The 25,641-nt window shown below is 39.9% G+C and overlaps 1 protein-coding gene across 3 annotated transcripts; it reads right to left on the reverse strand.

Moving 5' to 3' along the window:
- Positions 1–194: 194 nt before the first annotated feature.
- nectin4b (nectin cell adhesion molecule 4b) lies at positions 195–22,533 on the reverse strand. 3 transcript variants are annotated; one of them, XM_078934217.1, is made up of 12 exons: positions 22,143–22,529; positions 16,518–16,718; positions 15,289–15,456; positions 9,429–9,707; positions 7,901–8,018; positions 5,448–5,599; positions 4,912–5,059; positions 4,610–4,685; positions 4,353–4,394; positions 2,868–3,032; positions 2,072–2,159; positions 195–1,493 (listed from the first exon to the last, which is right to left on the reverse strand). In XM_078934217.1, exons 1-11 carry the CDS (start codon positions 22,192–22,194, stop codon positions 2,112–2,114), a joined length of 1,449 nt encoding a protein of 482 aa, XP_078790343.1. In that variant the 5' UTR covers positions 22,195–22,529; the 3' UTR covers positions 195–1,493; positions 2,072–2,111. The 3 variants fall into 3 exon arrangements, with proteins under 3 accessions (XP_078790343.1, XP_011484318.1, XP_004078735.1); XM_011486016.4 differs by lacking the exon at positions 2,072–2,159 and having other exon boundaries at positions 22,143–22,533; XM_004078687.5 differs by lacking the exon at positions 2,072–2,159 and having other exon boundaries at positions 4,912–5,056; positions 22,143–22,527.
- Between the last annotated feature and the right edge of the window lie 3,108 nt (positions 22,534–25,641).

The following is a 25,641-nucleotide window of genomic DNA, read 5'->3' on the forward strand; positions in this document are numbered from 1 at the left end:
ATGACAAAGGTGGATAAAGGTGGAAAGATTTCATGTAATCCATGGACACCAGTGAAGATCACAAATCATTGAAGAAAAAAGGTTCAGAGCACTGTCTAGTGGGTCTAGATGACCCAACTCCCAATGGTAAAGTGCCTAGGATGAGTTTCTTACAGAAAGGATGCAGATCAAAGTCAACAATACAAAATCCAGACTGTTGTCACGAATGTTTTACTGTCAACTGCGAGGCGGCACAGGTTTTAATAAAAAATTAACAGTTTTTATGAGAGTTTGTGCTTTTATAAACAAACATGACTCAGGAGTTTTAAAGAAAACATAGAAAACCATCCAACACCTGACAGTGCTTCATAATAGGAAGCCTTCACAGTTCATTCAGTGTGTGGTGATGAACACTTCATAAAGATAAACAACAAATTTATTGAAAGTACACCCCCTTTTTTTTCCAAACGTAGTTATAAATATGAGCACATTAATGCCACCTCTTTTGTTTTCACCTATTTCTAAGTTCCAGCAATGAGCAGTTGATCATTTTCACTTTCCAAAAAACTGAAAAAGCAGACAGTTTGGTTGCATTTGATCCATTCATCCAGCTGGTTTAAAACGTCCTTCCATCGCTGCAGGTTTCAGACCCTCCAGTAGTTCAACTCTTCCAAACAGAAATATGAAGCTGCAGTTCAGTACTTTCCCATTTAGTGCACTAAAATAACAAAAAAAAGGTGTGTTTTGTCCACAGGAGGATCCTTGAAGAAAGTAGCTCCACTCCAGTGATTTGGTCAGCATGTTTTCTGTAAACGATGCACAATTCCTGAGTGACCCGAGCAGAAACCTCACTGAAGGCAGCAGGGAAGCAGTTCATTGGTCCGCCCACACATGCAGCAGAGTTTGTAACAGGATTCAGACACCTTTCCCCTCCAAGGACAGCCTCTGCGTTCAGTGAAAGTGCTCAGCCGCTCGTGGACGTTCCAAACTAAATAACGACAGAGTTGCTCTTCATTTGTCTGCAGATCCCCCATCACCCCTCCACCTGCAGCTATGGCGGCATTAAAAAGATCCACAAAATAACTCAACACCTCCCACTTGATAAACCATAGGGGTAAACACTTAAATTTCATAAACGATATGCAGACTTGTGCTTCTGTAGCTTCTTCCAAAAGTTTTACTGTGTTCAAAGTGAGTAGGTGATGAGGAGGAGGGAGGTCGGAGCCATCGTCAGGTCAGACTCAGATGATCTGCTCTCTTAGCTGCAGCACAATGGCGTTGGAATGCGGTTTCGGCCTGAGGGTTCCATCTGTAGTGTAAAAACATCGGGACAGAGCTGATGCTATGTACTGCCGGTTGCCTTCTTCCTCCTCCTCTGTGGAGTTGTAGGAACCCAAATCGCCTTCAAGAGGAGAGTCTCTCTCCTGCAGAAGGCCCAGGTCCGACTCGTTCGGTGCAGCGTACTCATCCTGCTGGGGCTTCACAGGAACCAGAGATGAAGTAATACCAGAGTCCTGGAAGACAAAAAAAAACTCCAGTTACCATCTCCTGTTAGGACCATATGACTTGACTGATAAATCAACTTGTATTCCTCCTATCCAACCTGATCTGAGGCACCATTATAAAATAAAATGAAATAATTCAGTTATATCAATATTGGAAAATATCATTTGGAATGAGCCACAGTAGGTTTAATTTACTATATACAATTGATTGAAACATTGTAAACATCAAAACTTTTAATGCACATTTGATTAAATTCGATAATTTTATTTGTTTTAAATAGAAATAAAAAATGAATGAAATGTAGAAGATAATGTCACCAACATGAAGTGAAAAGGGTTATTTTCAGTTTTGTTTGGTGGACAGATATACATTTTTAAGTTAATTTATTTCTTAAAATGTAACATTTTTACTCTTTTTAACAAAGATAAATATTAATCAAAAAGAACTTTGCTGGAGCTTCATACTTATGGAAGTTCATCTAAAAAGAACTGAAAAAAACAATTTACACAGAAACTTATCAAGTTGAAAAAAATGCCACAGACATAAATCAAAATTCACATTTATACACACACACACACACACACACCTTTATGTACTGGGGTTGAACAATGAATCCATTTATTTTCCTACGATCCAACCAGATCTGTCTGAGGCAAGTTGTAAATCAAATCGACCTATACCATAATGAAACAGTTTAAAATGAAATAAATGGATTTTAGAAAATACAGTTTGGATTCAGACATGGTAGGTTTAATGAACTAAAATGGTAAAACGACCAGTGGAAAACATGTGAAAACTGATCAGTCTGTCATTCCAGTCCAATGTGTGGAAACACTTTGGATAAAGTCATGTGACCATCCACTGTCTAGAATGTTCTAAGAATGTTCCCTTTGGATTCTATGGATGTGGAAAAACAACAGTGGACTGAACTTTAGGAAACTAAAATGTGTCATTAATTGTTGTTAACTTGTTTTTTTTGGTCACATATTTAATTTACACTTGATGATCTTGCAAGAAATACAAGGAATCTGGAAAACTTGACCTCCACTGTTCAGTACAAGTTATTACTCTCTGAGTCACACTGGTTAAAGTTTTGGCTAAAGATGTTCTGGACTGATATTCCGTCAGTGAATTGGATCGTTCAAAATGACCCGACATCGACTATGAATCATATCATCAATCACAAATTATGAAATTAATCGAATCCCTAATTGTTATACCCCTAAAAGGCAGCAATCATTTAAAAACACGTACATACATTTTTGCGTTTTTAAATCCCAACGGGTATGAGGACTCACGATGTCTGGTACCATCGTGGTTCAGTGATGACCAAAACAAGCTACATCACGACGACAGTCAAGGTTCATTTTCACCTGACATACCACAGACATATTGCTGGACTTCAACTCCATCCTCCTCTGGCACTCCTCTGCTTTCAGCATGTATTCTCTGTTGTCTTCATAGTCGACAGGGCGGTTCAGATCGTCCATAGCTGGATGGCCCCTTTTCCCATTCAGAGTGGAGTGGCTGCCTCTGTGACCTTGCTCCTGCAAACACGAGGGTCAGAGTTTCACGGCAGTCCTCGTCTTTTTCATACAAACATGTGATGGGAACTGATCCAACAACGAGCCCATCTTTGGGTTTAAGTTTATGTATTTTATTCGACAATCCTGGTGTTAATTTCAAATGATGCTGAAAAAATATTTAAAGGCAAACATGTATAGTTCAGTGCTTTTGCGTCCCACGTAAACCCTCAACTACTAGTTGGCAGCGCTGCACACTGAACCCCCTTCAGCAGCATCAGGATCTTACATGAACCATCTCATGGTAGATGTTGGCCCATTGCTCGGGTGGTGGTTGTTCCAAAGCTCAATGACACCTACCAGTTCACTGAAACAGGCAGATTGCTGGAGATTGTTTGGTCGTCTAATCCAGCCGGCATGTGCAATCTCATAAAATACATTTAAGCAGTGCTGGGAATAAATAGCACTTTACAATCTTAATCAAACTTAATGAAAACTTTTTGTTTGTGGAAACCAGACAATGTGGAGTGTTGTTTCATAATCTGTCATAAGAAAAGCACTTAGAACTTGCTTGGGAAAAGCCATTTGCATGTGCAAAAACATCGTCTCTGTTCCAGTCTTTGGATACAGTGGGATGCAGTTCTCCCTCACTATATTGCCGCTCATTTTATGCAGTCTTGCTGTAAAAAATGTTACATGCTTTTTTTTTTTTTTTTTTTTAGCAGTACACTGTTCTGCGTCTTGATTGGCCGGAGACCTTGTCAATCAATCTGTGCAGATATGTGCCGCTCTCAAATCTACATAAATGTTCAACAGCATCTTTGTTTTCATTCTCTAATCCTGGAAATGTTTATTTAAACGAGAGAAAAGTGTGAAAAAGTGTGTGTCTGAGAAAAGTGTATTAAGTGTGTAGTGAGGAGGTTTACAGCCTTAAAACATCAGTGATTCTACTTCATGAAGTTCATCTATTGAGAGTCTATTTTAGAGCGTAACCCTCGTCATGAAGGAGGGGGAAGACTGTAAATTGTATCGCGATACGCATCGTGTTGTCAGACTTTCACAGCCCTACTTCATATGTTCCCTGTTTTATCCCCATCAGGACTATGGTGCACTGTGGATTTTAATTACAGCTCACAATAATGTTTATTTCCCCATCATTAATTGACAAACTATGTAAAATGCTATTATAGTACATTTTGGGAGCTTTTCGTTTATTTTCTAACTTTTCTGAAATTAGAACCTACTTAAAACAGAAAATCCTCATAATTCAGTTATTGTTACTAAATTGTGTTCATTTTTTATCTTCTGCATTCAAAGTTGTAAAAGTTTGACTCAGAAACTCACCAAAAGGCTGTTCCTTGACCGAGTTTCAACTCTCAGCTCATTCTGGAAACCAAAAGACAGAAGAACGGTGAGTTCCCCCAGAGAAGATGGCATCCATCAGGATGAGCGATCAACACCCAGAGTCACATGTCTGAAGCTGCAGCCGCCTTTGGTCATGGACTTCAGCCGCAGGCGTTGCTGCTTTAGCGCCATCCAAGTGGTCTGGGTGTGTCGAGCTCATTTGTTTCAAGTTTGCAGGTTATTGGTTTTTTATATACCCGAGATTTCAAGTCAAAGTCTTCAGAGTTTATTCTCCTGAGGGAGGCATGTCTTGAGAAGGTCTCTAGCTGATCCCTAGGAAAGAACAGACAGCATAGTTGAAGGATTAATGAAACAAACAGGTGTCTGGAGGTATATTCTTAGAGAAGAAGTCAAGCGATCAACTGTTTAGCAGCTTCAGAACAAACATAGACAGGTGAGCTGTCATCGCAGAATTTACTGCGTCTAGGAGAGCTCTTCTAGAAAAATGGGCGCAGTTTTCACTGAATGTCTTGGGCTCAGCTAAAAGCAGGAAACTCACTGGAGATCTTTGGTTCTGTTGTTGTAAATCCGGCTGACCAGCCCCACCACAACGATCAGGATCAGGACCACCACTCCCGCAGCCGCGCCAACAACGATCAACAGTAGTTTGTCCTTGTCGGGCCCCTGAAAGAATCCTCTTTGCTCTGCTGGATACATGACACATCTGATGAATCTCTCACATGAGCTAAATCAATGCAACATGTTGTCTTAGTTCATGAGAATATCGTGGAAAAGTGTATTACTCTACAATATTCCATTAAAAAAAATCAAACTTTCATAGACTATAGATTTTTTTTTAACATAAATTCTGGTTCCAGCTCTTTTTTTTAAAAATAGAATCATGGAAACGAAGACCCATGATAATGTAACGTTTTGGAAAGGGTCCAGCTCTGCTCGTCCTCTAAATTCACCACAAGAGAGCAGCATATCAACACAACAGCATCCACTTTTTCCATCAGAAGATTAAACTCTTATTTTTACAGACTCAAGTTGAGACGTTTTTCCACCATTAGCTGAAAAAAAAAGTTCACTTACCAGTTATGGTTATGAAATACTCATTTTTTCCCACTCCAACAGTATTCTTGACAATGCACTCATAGACGCCACTGTCATTAGCATGGAGGGCCCGCCCAAACACCAGCTTTCCGCCAATCACTGACGCTCCATCTGGAAGACGGTCTCCTTTCCTGTTCATTATCAAGGGACAAAAGGAAATAAACTCACTGAAGTGTCAGAGAGGTAAAGGTTACAGAAACCCGTGACTCACAGCTCGGAAGATTTAGTGTTGCTTATTTTGGCAAATGAAAAATGAAAAAGACAAAGCTGCATTCCAGTGTTAAAACCTTAGGCTCTTAAGCAGCACCATGCAATGTTTGATGAGCTTGCATCATGGAGGATGTGCTCCATAATAAACATCATAAAAGTGAAAACACGACAAACCAAAACCTAAACCCACAGAGCCAGACGAACCAAAAAAACACAAGGTCTTTGGGGGGGATAGAAGCAAACCTGAACACAGAGTCTCCCTCATGTCCAGCTTGGGACATCACAGGCAAAACAATGAGGAGCCTTTCTATGATCAACTCCACAGAGACGGGTCGCGTTGCCCTAGTTCTACTCTACTGCCCCCACCCAAAGAGTGAGGTGAGCTCAGGTTACTTTTCTCAAAGTCCCACCTAGCTTCTCTGGTCTTTATGTTCAAGGCTGGAGGTTTGATCCAGCGAGCGGATTGGGGTTGAGAAGGAAACATTTAAGGAGTTCAACGTCACAGTAAGAAGCTAAAAAGATTCTGATCAGTGCCGGTGTTATATCACCACCACACAGCCCTCGCCGTTCTGCAGCGAATGAATGGTGGGTGTGTCAGTGTGCAGCAGCACAAAGCTGCTGTGCATTGGAGAACAAAAACAGGATTCTGGATTTAAATTAAAGACACACTCCAATGAACATTGTGTTTTTAAGAGAGACAGAGAGAGAAAATTTGGATTAAAACTGCATTTCTGGGTATTTCCTTATTCATTTGAATCAGGACCCGACAAAAAAAAAATGCAGTTAGAAAAGTTTGTAGCTGTGACATACAAAGTACAATCACAAGCTCCTTGCTCTGCAGATGAATAGATCCATGTACGTCTACATTTTCAGATCAGAATCAGAATCTTTTTATAGTCATTGTACATGATGATACACTGAAATTGCAGCAGCCATTGAGTGATAGAGATAAATAAAATAAAATAGAAATACTGTACTCACATCTCTAACAAAATAATGTACAATATGTACAGAGACAGTTAAATAATAAATATGTATGGACAGAATAGAATGGAGTGAGTTCAGTTGCTATGAGCACAGCATATACGGTAAATCTTGCGTGTTATTGTACAGAGATCCGGTTACTGCACAGAATTCAAGATATTGCATACATGTGTAGTAGTCAGTGACTTAGCATTTGTAAAAAGTCAGAGTGGGGTGTAGGTTGTGGAAGTATGTGTATTCCGTATGGTGATTGCCTGTGGGAAAAAGCTGTTCCTTAGTCCGTTTGTCCTGGTATCTGGCTCAAAATTGTTTGGCTGGTTAGCTCGGACATTGCTCGCCATTTTTGTTGCAGTGCTGAGACGATCAGAGTGGGACGTTAAGTTTCTACATTTTGATTTCTAAAACTAGTCTAACAAAGAGTAAGGAGTTCTTTAACACTGAACAAAAGTAGACTAATATTGTTTCTTTCCAAACTATTATGATTATTGTATAAACTTCATTTGTAAATCACAATACGCGTGACTGCATGTATTCGCCCTTGTGGACTCAGACATGGTGATGGCTAGTAAAAATAAACCAGAGGCAACATATTGTTTGAAAAAAATTCCTTTTTCTCCAAAAAACAACATTAGATAGCAGTCACTGTGGTGTCCAAAACCTTAAGCGTTACAGCAGATTGTGTAGCACATTGGTATGAAGGTAAGTTTAGAGACGTTTTCAACGCCGACTCGTAGATGAATTTTTTTTTTCTCTAAGCACCCGGCTTTCAATCACAGCTCGCACCCGCATCGCTGTAATAACTGGTACAGCGTCTCTAATTAAAGTGCAGACCCTGTGTTTTACCAGACATTATGATATTTAAAGCATGACACTATGATTAAGTGCTTAGCACGCGTCTCCTGCTCTTCCTTGTGTTGTTCACATCCTCGCTGGAAACTTTAACCCCACCCACATTTCCTAACTTCACATTTAGCAGCAGCTCTGCTTTCCTTCTGACAGACTTTGACCAACAGAGATGCTTAGACTGAAAGACACGCAGCCCGCATGCATGCATGCATGCATAAATGCAGGCTGCTGGTTAGGGCCCCTGTGTTTTAAGTCACTTTCCAGTGCCATACGCAGAGGAATTTTGCAATGTACAAAGACCAATCTTGACGTGGATTGACTTATATTTCTTAAAGCCATACGATGTTGGTTGTACATCTGTCTTAGTAGACAATAAAATGTCATGACTGTACCTTATCCAGGTGATGTTGTGGGGTATTGGGTACCCCCCACCTTTGCACGTAAGCTCCGCTTTCTCCAAACCCACATACCAGTGATCAGTGGAAGAGGAAATGGTGGCATCTGGGGGGTCTGACAAACACACACCTAAGCATCAGCAGTTGCATCCATTTTCTATTTTTACACAAACGACAATAAATGCACAGTTCTGTCCGTTTTGAAAGTCAAATCTGTGAAATGCCTACAAGCCAAAGTGAAGAGAAATCAAAAATATGATGAAAGTTCAGTACTTAAGCCCAGATTTCCTTTCAATGCCATCATTCAACTTGTGCAAGTGTTGCGTCTGGTGTTGCTGCTGGCAGCAGTTCTCTCTAAAATAGTACAGTCACCACCGCCAGTCCCCCCCCCCTTTCTCACGCCATCAAAAGACGTCGATTCATCATTTAAACCATTTTTAAAACATCTGGTTTCAGTCACTGACAACCACAAAGTCGTCATAAATATGACTCCTTTTTTCGTCTGAACACACCATTGCTGGGGGGCAACAGTTAGTTCATCAAATTAAGTCTTTCTTATCCCAGCTGTGGGGTAAAGCTCAGCTTCCCATCGCCCAAATCGCCACAGCCTCCATTCTTTCATCCACTTTTGCCGAGGTGAACAGAAAATACAAAAAGGTTCACAAGCTAATATGTACTTTTAACAGGATAGTCTTGAAAATCTGGCTTTTAGCCCAGGGGAGAGGACTAGTGAACATGCACTTGCTGCAAGTTATAGCAGGCTTGGAATTAGCGCACCAACCACAACTGACTTTGAAGTTGTGCACGACTGCGGGGTCAACCCCAGATTATCCGAAACGGCACCTCATATTAATGCCTGAAAACTGAAAAAAAGTATTAATACTTTTCAGAGGTTTTCAGGGTAAAAGTTGTTCCAGATCAACGTTAATGACCTTTATTGATGGAGGCTCTCTGTCTTTCAAAACAATACATCTCCGTCTAGCTTCCAACAACCGTACGTCTTTGTTGAAAGTCATTTTGTGTTTTGCCTGCAGTTTTTTGTTTTTCACAGCAGCATTCCAGACTCATTCCCTCAAAGGTGTGTTACGGGGTTATGCATGTAAACAAAATATTCAGAGGCGGACGTTTCGAGTGGTTTCTTTACGATGGAAGTATCGACATACATTGTGTGATTTACACAATGTATGTCGATACTGCAGTGTATAACACATATGCAACACAGAAAGGAGAATTAAGCTGCACTCAGGCACATAATGGCTCTTCGGTTTCACCCAACGGTAGAAAAGCTTGACAAATGAAGACAAAAACTATATACTTATACTATATACTTTTGTAGGTCATCTCTCAAGTTGTTATTTTACAGTGTCTTCCTGTGTTGGTTGCAGTTTTCAGAAAAGCTCTTGTGTTTTCTAACCTGATGTTTTTTTTATGCCTGTTGGCATGTATCCAGACTGGATACAACCGTTTCACTTCACCAGATGAAGAGTGTCAGCGTTAGAATGAGAACAGGGTCGGCTCTACTCACACTGAACCTCCACTTTGTTCGGGATCCTCCGCGGTGTCTCCAGGCCTGGATGCCACACCAGGCAGTCCAGCTTCTTCCCGTTCATGTAGCGCAGCGGGTGCAGCGAGTAGTGAGTGGACACGGCTCCGCCCTCACTGGTGTGGTTCTGCGATTGGCCCGGTAGTTCCGTGTCCCAAGACAGCCGGGGGACGGGGCGACCCACCGCTCTGCAGGAGGCGACCACACGGTACGACTGGCCCTCAACCAGAGTAACGGGATCCAGGGAGAAGATGGGTAATGCTAGACGTTGAGGAAGAATGCAGAGAGTTCATAACTTCTGGTATTTAATTCGCCTTTTTTCCCCTCATCCATAATATTTGCACGATGGTCGGAATTTTATCAATTTGGCACTCAAAAAAAACAGTTCTAGTTTTAAATATAGAGTTAATCTGAATATTTCGCCAAAAGACAATGACCGCAGTTTATCTGATATCATCTGGCTTAAAACATTAAAGCAATGTATAATGCAAGAAATCCAAGAAAAACTGGAAATGTACTAAAAATACTTCCGTTAAGCTGTTTTTTTATTTTCACCTGTAATTTTATTAGGAATGTAAGGATTCTAACATTAAAACTTTAAAACTGTAAGCACCACCCTGCCATGCTTCATGAAGGTTTTCCTGCAGCTTTGAGATTTTCTGATGAGATTTTCCTTTTCTTTTTGTCAAACTGTAAGCCAGCTTACATTAATTCTTCTAGTCCTCTAGATGTTTTTGTTTTGATGAGTTACTATGACAATGAGCTGGGTTTTTTCTCATGTGGGAGCACATTAAGCTTATTAAAGCCAGACTAATGCTCAAATAAGACCAGAAATCCAGAGATAAAACAAAGCGGTTTAAGGATGTAGGGCAGGAGAAAACAAAGATTGAGGACATGGGAAAATACTAAGAGTTCAGTGATACGTCGAACATGACCTCTATACCTCCTACATGAGGCTGCAGCAATAAGGTAAAAGTTGAAGACTTTAAGAACATAAAATGACTTAATCCTGGAACTGTGATGAAACATCTATGTCCACTGTTTGGTGTGAGTTTCAGCTCATGACTGTTGCAGTGAGAGGTCACCTGTTCAACACTACTGTAGATGCCATCAGGTCAATAGTTGCCAAGCTACACAAACACCAACCGATACATTCCTGATGATCAGGGTTGATCTCTACCACACCTCTTTCTGCTTCGCTTCTGGCTGTCTGTCAATAGATTTTTATTTGTCATGTTATATAATAACCCCTGTTTATGTAGAAAAAAAAAAAAAAAAAAAAATCAATTTTTTTTTTTTTTAACATTGTCAAATTTGAGTTTCTGGTACTTTTACAAATCTCCTGTTCATTTACTAACAAGGAGCTGTTTTTTGTTGATTTTTTTTTCATTAAGACAATAAAAATATAATACATGAAAAAGCCTAACAATTGTAATATTGTAAGGGGCTCCAGAGAAAACAGAAAAGCAGCATTTTTGTTTTATGGAGCTAAAATTTAACAGTTCATCATAAAAACTATTAATTTGAGCTCATTGTGCTGCACTCAATCTTTAAAGACCCACTCAATGTAGAGTGTGTTTTTAGTATTTTTTTACATGTTCTTGTAGCTTTTTTATGATGCAGGACATTTATACAAATAATTTAAGAATAAAACTGTGCTTCTGAGTATTTATTTATTCAATCCGATGGATCAAGAGCAGACCTGCGGCTTGAAAAAGCTTTGAGCGGGTCAAAGCCTCCCTGCTCTGCTTCATTCTGATGCATCCACTTGCAGACAAATAGATCCACGAACGCCTTTTTTTTCTCTTTTAAGCTGGAATCTTGATCTAAAGTGTACGACTAGATAGCTCCGATATTGCTCACTACTTTTTTGCTACGCTAATGTTGGCTTGGAGTTGTGAAGTGCTATAAGCTAGCGGGAGAGAGTGTAAACAGAGGGTTGATGGGAAATTAGCCGAGGTTAACTTCTGCGCCAACACTCCCAACAAAAAACATAGAGGCGATTTTCCAAGAAACTTGTTCCGCTCTGCAGAAACTAAGTCTTGAAAAAACAACAGGTTTTTTTTCATTTAAGCCAAAAACGCATAATCATAATTAAATGATCACTGGGATCAATTTTAAAAATAGAAAAATATATAGATGGAGGGGCATTTAAAGTGATTTTAATCATGTATAATTTTTGAGTTTCAACTTTTCCACTTGTGGTTTTTGTCTTTTTTATAGTGAATTACTTTGAATTGTTGTGCCACTCCAACTTGGAGTGATTCTGTGATCCAAATCCTGTTAAACAGTTTACAAAACAAAGGACCTGCGACGCCGTGGTCATCGTAGTCAAACTAAGTTTACTGTGATGCTTTTGCCAGGATCTCATGCAGATAGAGGGAGCGTAAAAGTATAAACTAAATATGAAGAAAGCATCATTTCTTTCAACCACTCTTCTTACCCCATCTGCCCCCTTGGTTTTAAAAACTAAGAGCTTAGATTTATTATGAATTTGATCCAAATGCTCCTTTAAAACCGATACCGGTGCAAATCCTTAACAGAAACCAACTGTTATCTCCTGATCAAGATGTACAAGAGAAAATCTCAACTTTCACAAACATTTTGTTTCTGGTTTCGATTTTATCAGATGTTTTTAAATAATTGTCACTTAAAATCGTTTAGTGTAGTTTTCTCCTTTGTAGAACTTCCTTTAAACTTTAAACAACCCACTTAGTCCTTCTGTTCGCCTGATTCGGACCAAAAACTGGAACTTTCTGAAGGTCTGAAAATGTTTTATAAACATAAATATTATAGGTTTAAAGCTAATCTGCATAAATAAATGTACACCAACACATGAAGTGGACACATAACTATTCATAAAGACCTCACCGGTGGTTCTGGTAAATTCTGGTGGGAACCGAGCTCCACACCATCCTGTTGAGCATTCCTTTGATTTAATTAGTGACTTTCTAAAGAAAAATCTGCTTTGTGTTTCAAAACAAGCACACTCAAATGTCACCTGAATCATTTACATTTCAACATTTGTTTCCTTTTTCCTCACGTCACAAACTGGTTGAACACGACTTTGACTCAGCGCACAATGACTACCTAAAAACAAAAAAGGTCAGTCTTTCCACTGGTGTTAATGAACAAGCTGCTGCCAGTCATAACTAAACTCATTTAGGGGTTCTGTGCTCCCACTCCTGCTGGGAAAAAATATATTTTTCACAACAAAATAACAGAATCATCAATAAAAATGTGTTGAAATCGACATTTTATAGCTGAATGTTAAAGAATAACAGGGGATCATGCAGAGCAGAAGGTCGTCGGTTACTCATCTGTTTTTCTTTTGCTGCCTCGCCTACATGAAGGCGTGCTCAGGCAAGTGGATGAATGAACGAACACTGACTGACAACTAAATGAGACAAACAAATGTATCAATATCAACTTCCCAGAACATCTTCACTGGACGTGGATTCACACACACTCAGCTGTAGAAAACGCTTCATGTTCAATTCCACTTAAAAAGAAAGAATTCTACTTCCTCTCTTGCCTTCAATCTAACATGACAATGCCATAAACGGAATAAAGATTCTGCATTTTATGGACATTATTCCAAATTAAAAAGTCTTTAGTCAAAGCAGTTCAAGTGATGGAAAGAATCTGGATGTTTTCACACTAGAACAGTCCTGACGACTGCCTAATTTGGCAAAGAAATTAGTTCGACTTGTTTTGACACTTGAGCTGATCAAACTGCCTAAAAATATTTTGCATTTACAACAGCTGCCCGCAGCATGAAGAAAAGCCTCCCAGATCATGTTAATAAAGCAACTTTACCTCCTAATGATACTAATAATAAGCAGCGAGAGATTTCCAAAGTGTTTTCCTCAGTGATGCGGTTGTTGGCTTTTATTTCTGAATAGCTGTCTTTTGTTCCCTGCTGCTCTTTGGTCAAATAGACATTTCTCTGCATTCAGTTAGTACCTGAACTGCTGGAGGATGAACTGAGGCACCCTGGTCTCACTGAACTAGTTTCAGTGGGGTTAAAGGTCAGGCTGAAGGATCTGTCACACCTTTGATTCATCCTGATGCTCCCTGGACTTGAACCATCGGCCCTACACGGCTGTTCCGCTGTCGAGTTCCACCTGAGTTGTGTTAACGTGCCTGAAAACTTTCCTCCTGGCAGATGTAACACTCATTTTGGGATCAGTTAAAGTAAAAAACACTTTAGGAATTGACGAACGACCTGAAGTTGTTTAATATCAGGCCAACATAAGTTAAGGAAACTTTGCTTTTGTACTTTTATTAAGGTAGAAATGTTCTTTATTTTTAATATAAAAACATGAACCTTAAACTGTTCTTAACATTTTAAGCCTTTTGGAAAGGATGCTTTGACACTATAAAGCCGTGTAGAGTGTTGTAGGACCAGCAGTCACCAAAACGCAGAGCGGCTGCTACACGCACATTCCTCTCCATCTCTGCCTCTCATGGCCAATTGATGAAAAAAATATTTCCGGATGGCAACTTTTCTGTTTGTTTTACCTCTACAGTTACCATTTTAGGTTTTAGTCACCTGGGGGTGATGAACAGGTCTACGTAATCTTTAGAAAAATCAGAAAAATGTAATGTTGGGATTTTCTTTGAGGTTTTCGTTAACCACGCCCATATTCCTAATATGTTCTTATTGTATTTCATATAGTTTCATTTGGTTTGAAGCAAAAGTTCATGTATGACATTTTCACAATATTCTGGTTTAAAAAAAAAGTGTGAGCAACAGTGAACAGTGAGCTCGCCACGAAAAGTCCGTTCATCTACAACTTCTCAAGTGTTAGTTGGTACAAAAGGGGATTTTTTTTATGTAGTGAATTTAAGATTGTGGCCCTCTCCCGAGGTTGAAAGGTCAAGGGAACTTTGATTGTGGTTGTAGACTTAAGCTGCTGGCGTGTTTCATGAAACATAAGAGATTTTAAGCCCCATTCATTTTTTGGGTGCTTTATCCCCCTTTTTTTCCCTGAGTTGGGTGTGTGCAAATTTCTGTCAGTTTGTGGTTTCTCCAACATTTTTGCTCGAAGGCTCAGTAAGAAAGCAGAATCGCGAGAACAATCCTGTCCTTGCCGTCCAGGACTGCTGAGGGACAGAATAACTGACAGTAACAGGTAACGGCTTAACCTCAAAAAAACAACCAAAACACATTTTTGTGGGGGGTTGAAGTTCAACAGAAAGCCCCTAAGGCTTTCACAGCCTGTTCTTCACCGGGTGCCTCTTTCAGAGAAAGTCTTCACACCACGGCTGTACTTTGGGTCTGTGAAGGCAAACGCTTGAGAAACAAACACAGCAGGGAAATGAGTCAAAGTGTGAAAGGTTCCCAGTATTATGGGCAGTGCACACATTTATCGCCGACTTAGAAGTTCTGTGCTCCATGATTTCTGCTACTCTGAACCCAGCAGCGAGTCGTGCATCACAGTACTATGATTTAAAAGCTGAAATGTGCTTTTCAGAGAAAAATGAGAATCATTTATGCTTGTTTTGTGAAGTTTGATCCGTCTTACCTCACCAACTTATCGCTAAACTCTCATCAAAAGCATCTTGTTCATCTTTAGGAACTAAATCAGATTGAAGGTGTTGGGACAGCCGTGTTACACAAAAGCAAAACCTTCACCACGTGTTTGTGACAAAAGAGTTCACACCTATTGTGATCATTTACAATCTACTTATAAGTTTAGTTTTTGAACCTTTTTGTTTTCTGTTGAACTTGCTGCATAATTTTAACCACATTAGCAAACCTGCTGATCTTCCCGCATCGGCGGCTCTTCCTGTGCGCTTTGAGGATTACAGAGACGTAAGACGAGATGCCACTTACTCCAGACTTGGAGGTTAATGCGTCTCTCAAAGTTCCCATTGGGAAAGGTGGAGATGTGGCAGATGTAGCTGCCCTCATCATAATCCTCGGTGATGGGGATCAACAGAGCGGAGTTGGCGATGGGGCGGCTGCTCTCAAACTTCACCCGGCCGGAGTAACGCCCAAATTCTGGCAAAACAAAAACAGCTTTAGGCCCATTACCTGCAGTTTTCTGAAGCCCAAACAGACATTATAAAGGGAGCTTATTCCCCTTTGGTAAAAAGCTTAAAGTGAGATAAGAAAATAAACGACTTTGTGAAAATAAACCAGTCTAGAGACGTCACACACACACACACACCCTCCAGACAAATAATACAGGAGCAAAACAACCTCCTTTCCTGCTGTGATCTCACATCAGATAACCCTGATGTTTAACCCATTAAATATCTGCTGCACCCAACTTTCAGACCATAAAACCAATAATTTCATCATATCCTTTCATGTGCACACTGTTATTTAGTAATGTTATTAATTTACTATGTATTTAGCCTAAGATTTCCATAACTTCAGGAACAAAATCACTTTAATCTGTTTTTTTATAAAGTATAAATAAAGGCTTTTGTTGTAAATCCAATTTAATGCAAGGAAAGCAAAAGCAATTCTAATAAAAATAAAACTGTTTGGGTTTTCCTTTTTTTTTTTTTGGTTAAACTTGAGTTATTGTTGGTGCGTTTTTCCTGAACTGCAGTTGAAGGTTTAATGAAAAGCATCATTACAGCCTGTGATCATGTTAAAAAACAAAACCAGAAGGGAAAAAAAAGAAGGTTTGACTTAACAGTTAAAACGTGACAAAAGTTCAGATTTAAGGATATATAAAAACCATATAAACTTTTACAGAAGACACTGCATTTAGGCAGCCAGAACATCCAAAAGGAGCAACGTCAGCACATGAAGACTTTTTAATAAGATTTTATTTCTTCATATTTAACAAACAAAAGGGAGCTTTTTTTAAATAAACCTAAAAGTTTAACACACTTATGTTTCCTTCAGGGATTTGCACAAATAAAGCCACATATGCGATGTTCACATTTGATTATGGATAACAGACATTCAATCAAAACTGTTGGTGCCAACATGCATGTCAGAACAGTAATCACATGTAAACTACATCAACTGAACACAAAGAAGCTTTTTGCTAATAATAAAACTTTATTTGTCCTTGTCTGCAAAAATGTGAAGAGCTCATTTACCTGTGTGGCCATCTTGGAAGTGGGCTGTAATGACCTGCTCCTTGCTGCCACCTGGAAGCTCCTTTTGCCAGGTGACCTGCACCACTTTTTCCTCTCCTTCTACATTATAATGACATGGAAGCCGGGTCTGAGATTCTGTCAAGGAGCGCAAGAAGGTGACGGGTTCAAGCGGCTCCACAAAGCCCCCCTGAACAAACGACACTGCAGAGAAAAGAGAATCGGGATCAGCGATCGGAGTCGGGAAATGCAGATAAGTGGGATCATGTATGTAAAACCCAATTATTTCACATTCAAAGCACCTTTTTAAGCATTAAACTTCTATAAATGATTCTGGTCCGCCTAACTCGACAAAAACAACTTTGTTTATTGGCTAACAAACAAAAGTGATGCCAGTTTGCTTAACCGGCTCTGCCTCTTTCACAACAACAGAGAAAGCCTGCTAAGAGGCCAAGAAGAGGCTAAAAAGAGGGAGGGTTAGATCAAATTATTCATCGCATCAGATGAAAGCCTTGAAAATAAACAAACCTGAGGGAAGCCCTTTCTGAAAAGCACACGTGCCGTTTGCTGGACAGCCTTAAAGAGTCACAAAGAAAAGAGCTTTTGTATTCATCTCCATTTCCTTATCGATAAGTGAACACAGTCATCGCCTTTGTTTCACTTGTGTCATCCATTTTCCACACGTTTTGGTTTTGTTCTGATATTTCTATAGGCTAGAACTACGCCTACGTTAGACGCACATGGCCGTTGTTCCACATAGAGCAGCGTTCTATTCTTAGGATCAAACTGGGCTTAAAGATTTGGTGTGACAGCAGTTAGTCATTAATAGTGAGGGAGTTGGAGGGAAAAAGGTTCATACTTTTTAACAGGCCACGTGTTTTATTCCAACTTAAAATCACTGTGGTCGTCGTGACCAAAGCAAAGCATCTTTGTTTGTGTCACACCTTTAGAGGTAATTCAGAGAGCTTTACGGTCGCTAATGTGTGACCAAAATTTACAAAACCAGAGTTTGTGCTTGAAATCCAGTAGATTCTAACATATCAAACCTGCATTCATACTCTTATGTCGTTTTCTAAAACTTTTTAAAATGTTGACATTTTTCTGCACAAGTCACAGTGCAAGTCAGCAAAATTTTGAAAAAGAAATCAAGAAAGAACTTTGTTGATTTAGTCTAAGAATTAAGATCCTTGTGAGCTTATGCAAGAAAGACGGTTGGGAAATCTTGGGGAATCTTAACCATCTAAACAGGGGAAAGAGAATCTCAAAGCATGACTGACATTTTAGCGTCGTGATACTGATGCCACCTCGACTTCCTTATTCAATAGCACAGATGACCTGTAGATAACTGCAATCAAGCATTTGTATCTATGCTCACAAAAACGTAGGCGTTTTATGAATAATTGTAGTTTTTTTCTTCTAAGTTTTATGAAGTTATTTTAAAGGAAAACTGAACCCAAACAGCATCCAAAGGTTGGACATCATATTTGAACCTCTGTTCACCTGGAACATTGTGTATAACATGCACGACTTGACGGATTAACTTGTAACTGACATGGCTCTGCAAACAACAGGTTCTTCAGAAGCTCCACGGCTAACCAGCTAAGCTCTCAAGGTAAACCATGGACTGTAAATGAGAACTGGACCGAGTGACTCCTCCCCCCTGGCATTCCAAACAGGAAGTACCTGCTGGCTCCAAGAAGCCAAAATCCCACAGACTTAAGAGAAATAAACAGCTGTTACTCATTCCATTTGTCAGAACGCATTTTTTAATGATTTTTTTTCTGTGGCTGTGCAGTGGAAGTGGTTAGCATCCTCGCTTCACAATGAGAAGGTTCGATTCCCAGCTGGGACCTTTCAGTATGGAGTGAAAGGAGGAGCCGTACAGACTTAAGGGTGGGTTTCTCTCTGCCAGTAGAGTGATTCGTATCACGCTTGTGGGCAGAGGAGAAACATTTTTTCACTTGGGTGGGTCTGAAGCACAGAAGTTTACATTTAAATGCAAGTATTTTATCAATAGATGTAAATGTGACTTTTTTTTTTGCTTTTTCCTATTTATTAAACTGATGTTTATTAAACATGTCCAACATGGATCCAACGTAGATGACCGATGATTATCGATGACTTCTTTATGCAGTAGTAACGTTTGAATATGAAGACTAATTTTTCCAACTCTGGAGGGACAAATGTATGGGTAAGGATAAGCTGTAGGGATAAGGAAGCAGTTCAGAATTAGCCTAAGTGTCCTTAGGTGTGCATGTGTGAGTGTGTGTGGGAGTGCTTGGGCCCCGCCTTCACCCAGTGGTAGTCAGGATAACCTCCGACAACCCTGTGACCCTGAAAGGGATGTGGCGGGTTACGAAAATGGGTGGATAAATACATTTTCTGTAGTCCAAGTTGTTCAAGTTATAAGCTGACCAATCCGACGCCTCCATAAAATGTGGTCTCACGTCCAACATTTGAAACCTTTGACAGATGTGTAAGTGGCGTGGACGAGCTCACTCCTGACTGGCGAGAGTTGTTGCCAAAGCATTGTTGAAAGAGACCGACTTGGACCAATCACTGCCGCCATGTCAGAGCAAGATGTCGTCCATATCACGAAAATATGGCAACTGAATTGACGTCATTTGGCTGGAGGTGGAGGTGAACCGTTTTCTATGGGTGACATCACACTCAGTCCAGTTCTCATCTCCAGCCAACGGACTAAACAGCAGCATGGCTCCATAAATATCTCCTCTGTGGTCAAAAAGGCCTCTCAGATTCCAAAGTGAGAGTTACAGCAAGGGCTGATGGGAGATGAAAGTCTGACTTTTCAGGTGAGGAAGCTCCAGACAATAAGGGTTCTTCATGCAAACAACATTGAAAACTCAAAAGAAATGGGATCCACTTGCAGAAACTGGTACACAAACTGTACTGAAACATGTTCAGCACTCACATGCTCTCATTAAGGTTTAAAATGTCCCTTAAAAACCTCACAGACTTGTAGGATCAGGAAATGTTAGTCTGATATTTACTGAAAAATCTGCATCATTTTCAGTTGTGTAGTGGAGCTGCATTTACGCAGCTTTGTAATTTTAGATCTTTTTAGTTTGCAATTCAAATTCCTGGTTGACCAACACACACAAACACTGTAGTGTGGACAGAACATCTGAACATTGTTGTTACCGAAGGAAGCGGAACTTTTTTTTTTTAAGTTTAGGACACTCAACGATCTGTTTTTTTTAAGTCATGTTTAAATTTTCACCATTTTACTCAGTTCTTTGTGTAACATCACAATGAGTGGATCTCTGTGAGCCGCTATAGCAAAGAGTTCCCATCAACGCTGTTGACAAGCCCATCATGGTGCTGATTAATGACAGACCTTGTTAAGGTGGTGACACGCAGCCGTGGGACACAGACAGGCGTGTCAGAGGAACATCCACAACTCAAACAGGAAAAGCCAAACATCTGACCTTTGATTTCTGGGATAAATCCGTTTTTTCCTGATTTCAGTGGTTACTGATTCACAAGTCGAATCAATGATTACAAAGATGCCAATATGGGTCATGGGCCCACATAAACCCTTCACATTCAGGGAACAAGGCCAAAGAGAAAAAGTATGTCTGGGAACGGAGGACAGTGTGGGTGGCCTAGTTTAGGAGAAAACGATTTTCACCATAAAAGCTGATTTTAGGAGAAGACTGAAAGAAGTATTGAAGTCGAGGGAGTGTGAGAAGAAACCAACAGCCAGAAGCAGACAGTTCAACAGACTTAAGACAAACATTAGTGCACCTCAGCAGTCACAATGCAGCCTGACAAGCTTTTCCTGCTCGCAGAGTCATTTTATCACGCCTGTGTTTGACAGTGAAAATAATGGCCTGATAAGTGCATTTGCCCTTCTCAGTGGAGCGGAGCACAGTTTCAGCTGATTCAACCACTCGTCTCCACAAAAATGTGCAAACAAAGCTGTCAGAGTGGCATTTCAGGCAGTCACGGGTCCAACAACCACACTGACCGACGTCTTACAACCCATCTTCCTGAGCAGAATGTGCCAGAACCACATTCTCCTCAGCCACTCAGATTTCCACACCTGCACAGATCTCCAAGCCACTCAGGCGATGGTATTTGGGCACGTGTGATGGAAGTGTCTGATTTGAAGGCCCTGTCGCACAGTTTCAGACTTCCTGCTGGGACTCGGGTTGCACAAGTTTCCTGGAGTCTGGCATGCACACAGTGGGGGTTTGAGTTGATCCTAAATGGGTTGGGTTAGCGCTCTGTGCAGGCCTGGCGGGGTAAACCCTTCCTCACAAACAATGCAGGCTGGGAAACAATGAAACTCAAATAAATGTGACTAAAAGATTAGAAAAAGACAAACAAATGTTCACACGTTTGCCTGTCTTAAGCTAGATCTTATTCTAATCAGATGGATAAAGTCCTACTCTGATGGGGTTTTTCACATGTTCTTGTGGCTTTTTTCTGATGGAGAAATATAAGATTAGAATTGCATTTCTGAGTATTTCTTTATTCGGGAGCAGATGAAAATAAATGCAGTTTTAAATAGATCACATTTGTGATGTATATAAATATGCTGGGTGGACCACAAGCTCCCCGCTCTGCTCCATTCTGATGCGTCCCCTTACAGACAGACAGACAGACAGACACATCCCTGTACGTCTTTGTTTTCCCCGTCTGAGCTGACATCTGGATCAAAACCAGATCTAATATTGCTCGCTGTTCTTGTTGCACCGCAAAGGTTATGTTGGGGGTGTGGAGGCTGTAAGCTGGTGGGAGCGCGTGGAAATAGATGGGTAAAAGGAAGAAGGGGGGGGGGGACTTGCTGTGCACCAAAAGTCCCGCCCACAACTCAGATGAATTTCTAACATAGTTCCTGCCGCTCTGCAGAAACTATGTCCTGAAAAACTGCTGTTTTCTCGTTTAAAAGATGATCGGAGTAGATCTTTAGGATCAAATACATGTATAAACAGCTACAGAAATGTGGATCACAGTGACAATTTCTTCTTTTAGCAAAAATAAGGAATCCAGATGAATGAAACTTCAAATCATCATAGATTATCTGACTGAATTTAGGCAGCTATTTTCTGTACAAACCACAGCCTCATACAGATCCTGACTAATCTGCAGGAGGAGGCTGCAAAAACCCTCCAGACTTCCCAGGCAGCTGTACCTTCAGCCTGAACTGTAATTAAGACAGGTCAGAGCTCACTAGTTCTCCTCAGTGAGGGCTGGAAAAGCAAAGCAAAATCTGAATTTATGGAACTGACTGGATTAGAGTGGAGGCAGTGCTGACGTTCATGAACACCTTCTACACATCTGGGTAAAACTGACCCTTTCAGAAAAATCCATAAGAAGCTGAGGACATACATAGCTGAAAAAGCTGAGCCTTAAAGAAGCTTCCCTTAAAAACCTGTCCTTTAATTATCTGTGAGAAAATTACATCAATGAGCGTTTTGTAGTTAAATAACATCAAAGAAAGCTGGAAAATAGAGTATTCATATTTTTATTTAACAGTTAAAACAGCACTGTTCAGGACGTGTGCAAATGTTGCCACAACTTTTGAATAATCTTTTCCAGCATCGTCTCAAATGCATGATGCACAGTCAAACAGGCTTTGAACTGAAACAGCAAACTTACCTGACAGGAATAGCAGCGCCAGAACCGCTGCAGGTGTCCGGATCGACTCCATCTACAGTCCCAAAATAAAGCTTCAAATGCGGATTTAAGCGGACATGATCGCCGCGCGGAGCCTGCACGCGCCTCTGTCTGTCTCAGCAACAGGTGTTTCCCGGCTTAACCCTCACACAGGTATGCTGCTGCATTAAAAACCCAATCATCCCTCACTGCTGGAGCTGGAGAGGCTCAGACTGCGACACAGCTTCAAGTTTGCTGATCCAAAGCTGACACATGAGGAAAAACAACGACATAAGAATGATAAGAAATCGAGTTGGACTGAGCGGGATTTTCCTCTAACGCGGACACGACCGCGTGACACGAACAGTCTCGACTCACTGGTTTGAGCAGCTACACCTGGGGACTGGCTCCGCCCACCAATCAGGTGGACACGCCCAAAAGGCGGCTCTCTGCTTTGGAAACTCAAGTTCATCCTGTTTGTTTGTTTATTCTGTAATAATTCATTTAGAAATGATCTTTATTAACATTTTCATTGACTCCTGCATTATGCCCCTCCTTGAAACCACTTTCTAATTATTTTGTGGGGAAAACAGAGAAATGTCTTCTTAAAAATAAAAAAGGGAAACTTGTGATGCTTTCTTTTTGTTTAGTTAATTAGAAACTTTTCTTTCCTGGATTTTTCTCCACTTTCCTTCATTTACACAAACAGAAGAATGAGCATAAAGGAAGCTAGGGCAAATATATTTTTCATAGATTCTGAAATTGGATGATAAAAATGACACTCTGAAGTTAAAAATTAATAGCCTTAGTTGACCTTACAGTTGCATATTATAATGATTTTATTGAATAATAGGTCAAACTGAATGGTAGATCACATCATTAGTCAGAAATCAATGAACAGTTTGAGACTGTGAATAACAGTTTCAAACTCTGGGGCTCCCTTGAAAAATAGCTTATTAAATCTCATTGGGATTTTAACATTTTTGTTTCTTTTTTTTTGATCGCCCATGTGTCAAAGTGTCCTTGAGCAAGAAACTGAACTCCACATTGTGGTTATGGAACCACCAGTGATAGCCATCAGTGTGTGAATGGGTGAGTGAGTTTATGGTGAGTGAATGGGTGAGTAAATGGTGAGTGAATGGTGAGTGAATGGTGAGTTTATGGTGAGTGAATGGCGAGTTTATGGTGAGTGAATGGTGAGTGAGACTGTGACTGTAAAACACTTTGGACCTTAAAGCAAGGTAGAAAAGTGCTATAAAAGCAACCTTTTATGAATATTATATACCACTAAACCAACTTAGAAAACAACCTAAGAACTAAATAATCCACCATTGAACACACACAAAAAAAGAAAAGTCATGCTGTTGCCATTGTGACGTCATGTCTATCGTGATTACTTCCTACTTCATAAAACCTAGAATTTTCCTGGAGTCATTGAAAGCAACACCAGTTGAAAGAGCAGTTTTGTTTTCCAGTTTTCCAAAAATAACTCTAGTGTTATCTGAGATTGCATCATGTCAGCGACTTTTCCTGTTGACGCTGTCAGCTACAAGCAACAATAAGCAACTTTTAGACTATTTCTGAAGACTTGGAGAAGGAATCTCAGCAGGTTTTCTATTCAGCAGAAGCAGCACCTCTGATGTCCTGATGCCCTCAGCCCAACGTTGGATGTTGTGTCATGTTTCCAGATCCGTCCCTCTGATTCTTCTGTCTGCAGGTGTACCAACACAGCCGGACATGAGTCATGATGGATGAATTGCTGTGTGAAGTGGCGGTCTCGTTGCCAGCAACACACACGGGAAAGTTTTTCTCCAGGCTGCTTTATTTCACAATAAAAGGCTGACTCGTTGCAACAGTTCAAAGGTGAAGTCTGAGTGGGACTTGTCGTGTTACACTTAACCTTTCAGAGCTGCACACCATAAGCTTGTTTGGAGTTCTGTTGGTTTAAAAATCCATTTAGGAAAATGTTGATAAAACAATCATTCTTTGTCTGTACGGAATATTTTGAAAAACGTAGGTTTATTTGTTTTTTGCTTTCTAAAAAACTCATTTAGGACATGAAAAAATGTATTTAGCTCATTTATCATTAAGTGTTGTATATTTATTTTTTATTTGTCTGTTTATTAGCTTATATTTGGAGCAGCACAATATTTTGAACAGAAGTTCAGAGTATTGCTTTTTACTGGTAAATTTATTTTTAAAATTTTGTTAGCAAGAAGAATCCTTCAGTTTGTGTGATTATTTATAGAAAAAAATATGAATACAATTAAATAAATGCACAAATTTGCACAAAAGTAAATAATTTTAGTAGCTAACAGAGATTTAATAAAGTTCAAATTACATTAAAAGTTTTCTATAAGTGTTTAACTTTCTCTTTTTAAAAATTGGATTTCAGAACAAAAAACAGACAATTCATAGATTTTGAGTAAAGATAGTTATCGTTTGACCATCCATATTGATACTTTTTTTATCAAATCAAATCAAACTTTATTTATAAAGCACTTTTCATATAAAAATATAACACAAAGTGCTTTACATTAAAACACAACAAAATATAAAAACAAGCACTGACGATTTAAAAATAAATAAATAAAAATAAATAAATAAATGGGGCCCCCTCCCCAAACCTAGCCCCCCACTCCTTTCACACCTCCCACCCCCTAACTGATGGCAAAGGACAATGAGAAATAGGCTGAGCACAAAAACAGGATGCAGGAAACGCTGATAATTGGAACCTCCCCCTCCGTGAATAGCCGTATAGACAGCCAAATGCAGCTTCACAGGCGGGGACCGCTCCACCACAGCTAAGTGGTGATGCAGGTCCCCATCTAGAGCCGCAGTGGCTGAACAGTAGCCGACCCAGAGGGAGAGGTTCCAGCTGAGGAAGCACCGGAAATAAAAATGAATAAAAATGAGAATAAACAAGTAAACATATTGATAAAAACAATAAAACATTAAAATAAGGTAAATTAAAATAACGTGTTAAAATCAGATTCAAGTTCATAAAACAAGATAAAATGGATGAATAAATAAATAAAATAAAAAGTACATATAAATAAATAACTGAATAGATACATAAAAGCAGTAAAGCATTAGCTAAAAGCCAGGTTAAAAAGATGGGTCTTAAGCCTTTTCTTAAAAGCATTAATGCTCTCTGCGGCTCTCAGGTCCTCTGGCAGACTGTTCCATAAACGGGGACCATAGTGCTGAAATGCAGCCTCCCCATAGGTTTTAGTTTTTACAGTTGGAATGGTGAACAGACCAGAGCCAGAGGATCTCAGGGTCCGCGAGGGTTCAAATCTTACTAAAAGATCTGATAAATAAGAAGGCGCAAGACCGTTAAGACATTTAAAAACTGTTAAAAGTATCTTAAAATCAATCCTGAAGCATATGGAGAGCCAATGCAGGGATTTTAAAATTGGGGTGATGTGAGCCCGCCTCCTGGTCTTGGTGAGAAGTCGTGCAGCGGAATTTTGGAGAAGCTGAAGGTTCCTAATGTTGG

This window comes from Oryzias latipes, chromosome 17 (genome assembly GCF_053564925.1).
Source record: "Oryzias latipes strain Hd-rR chromosome 17, Olatipes_Hd-rR_3.1".
Taxonomy (NCBI): Eukaryota; Metazoa; Chordata; class Actinopteri; order Beloniformes; family Adrianichthyidae; genus Oryzias; species Oryzias latipes.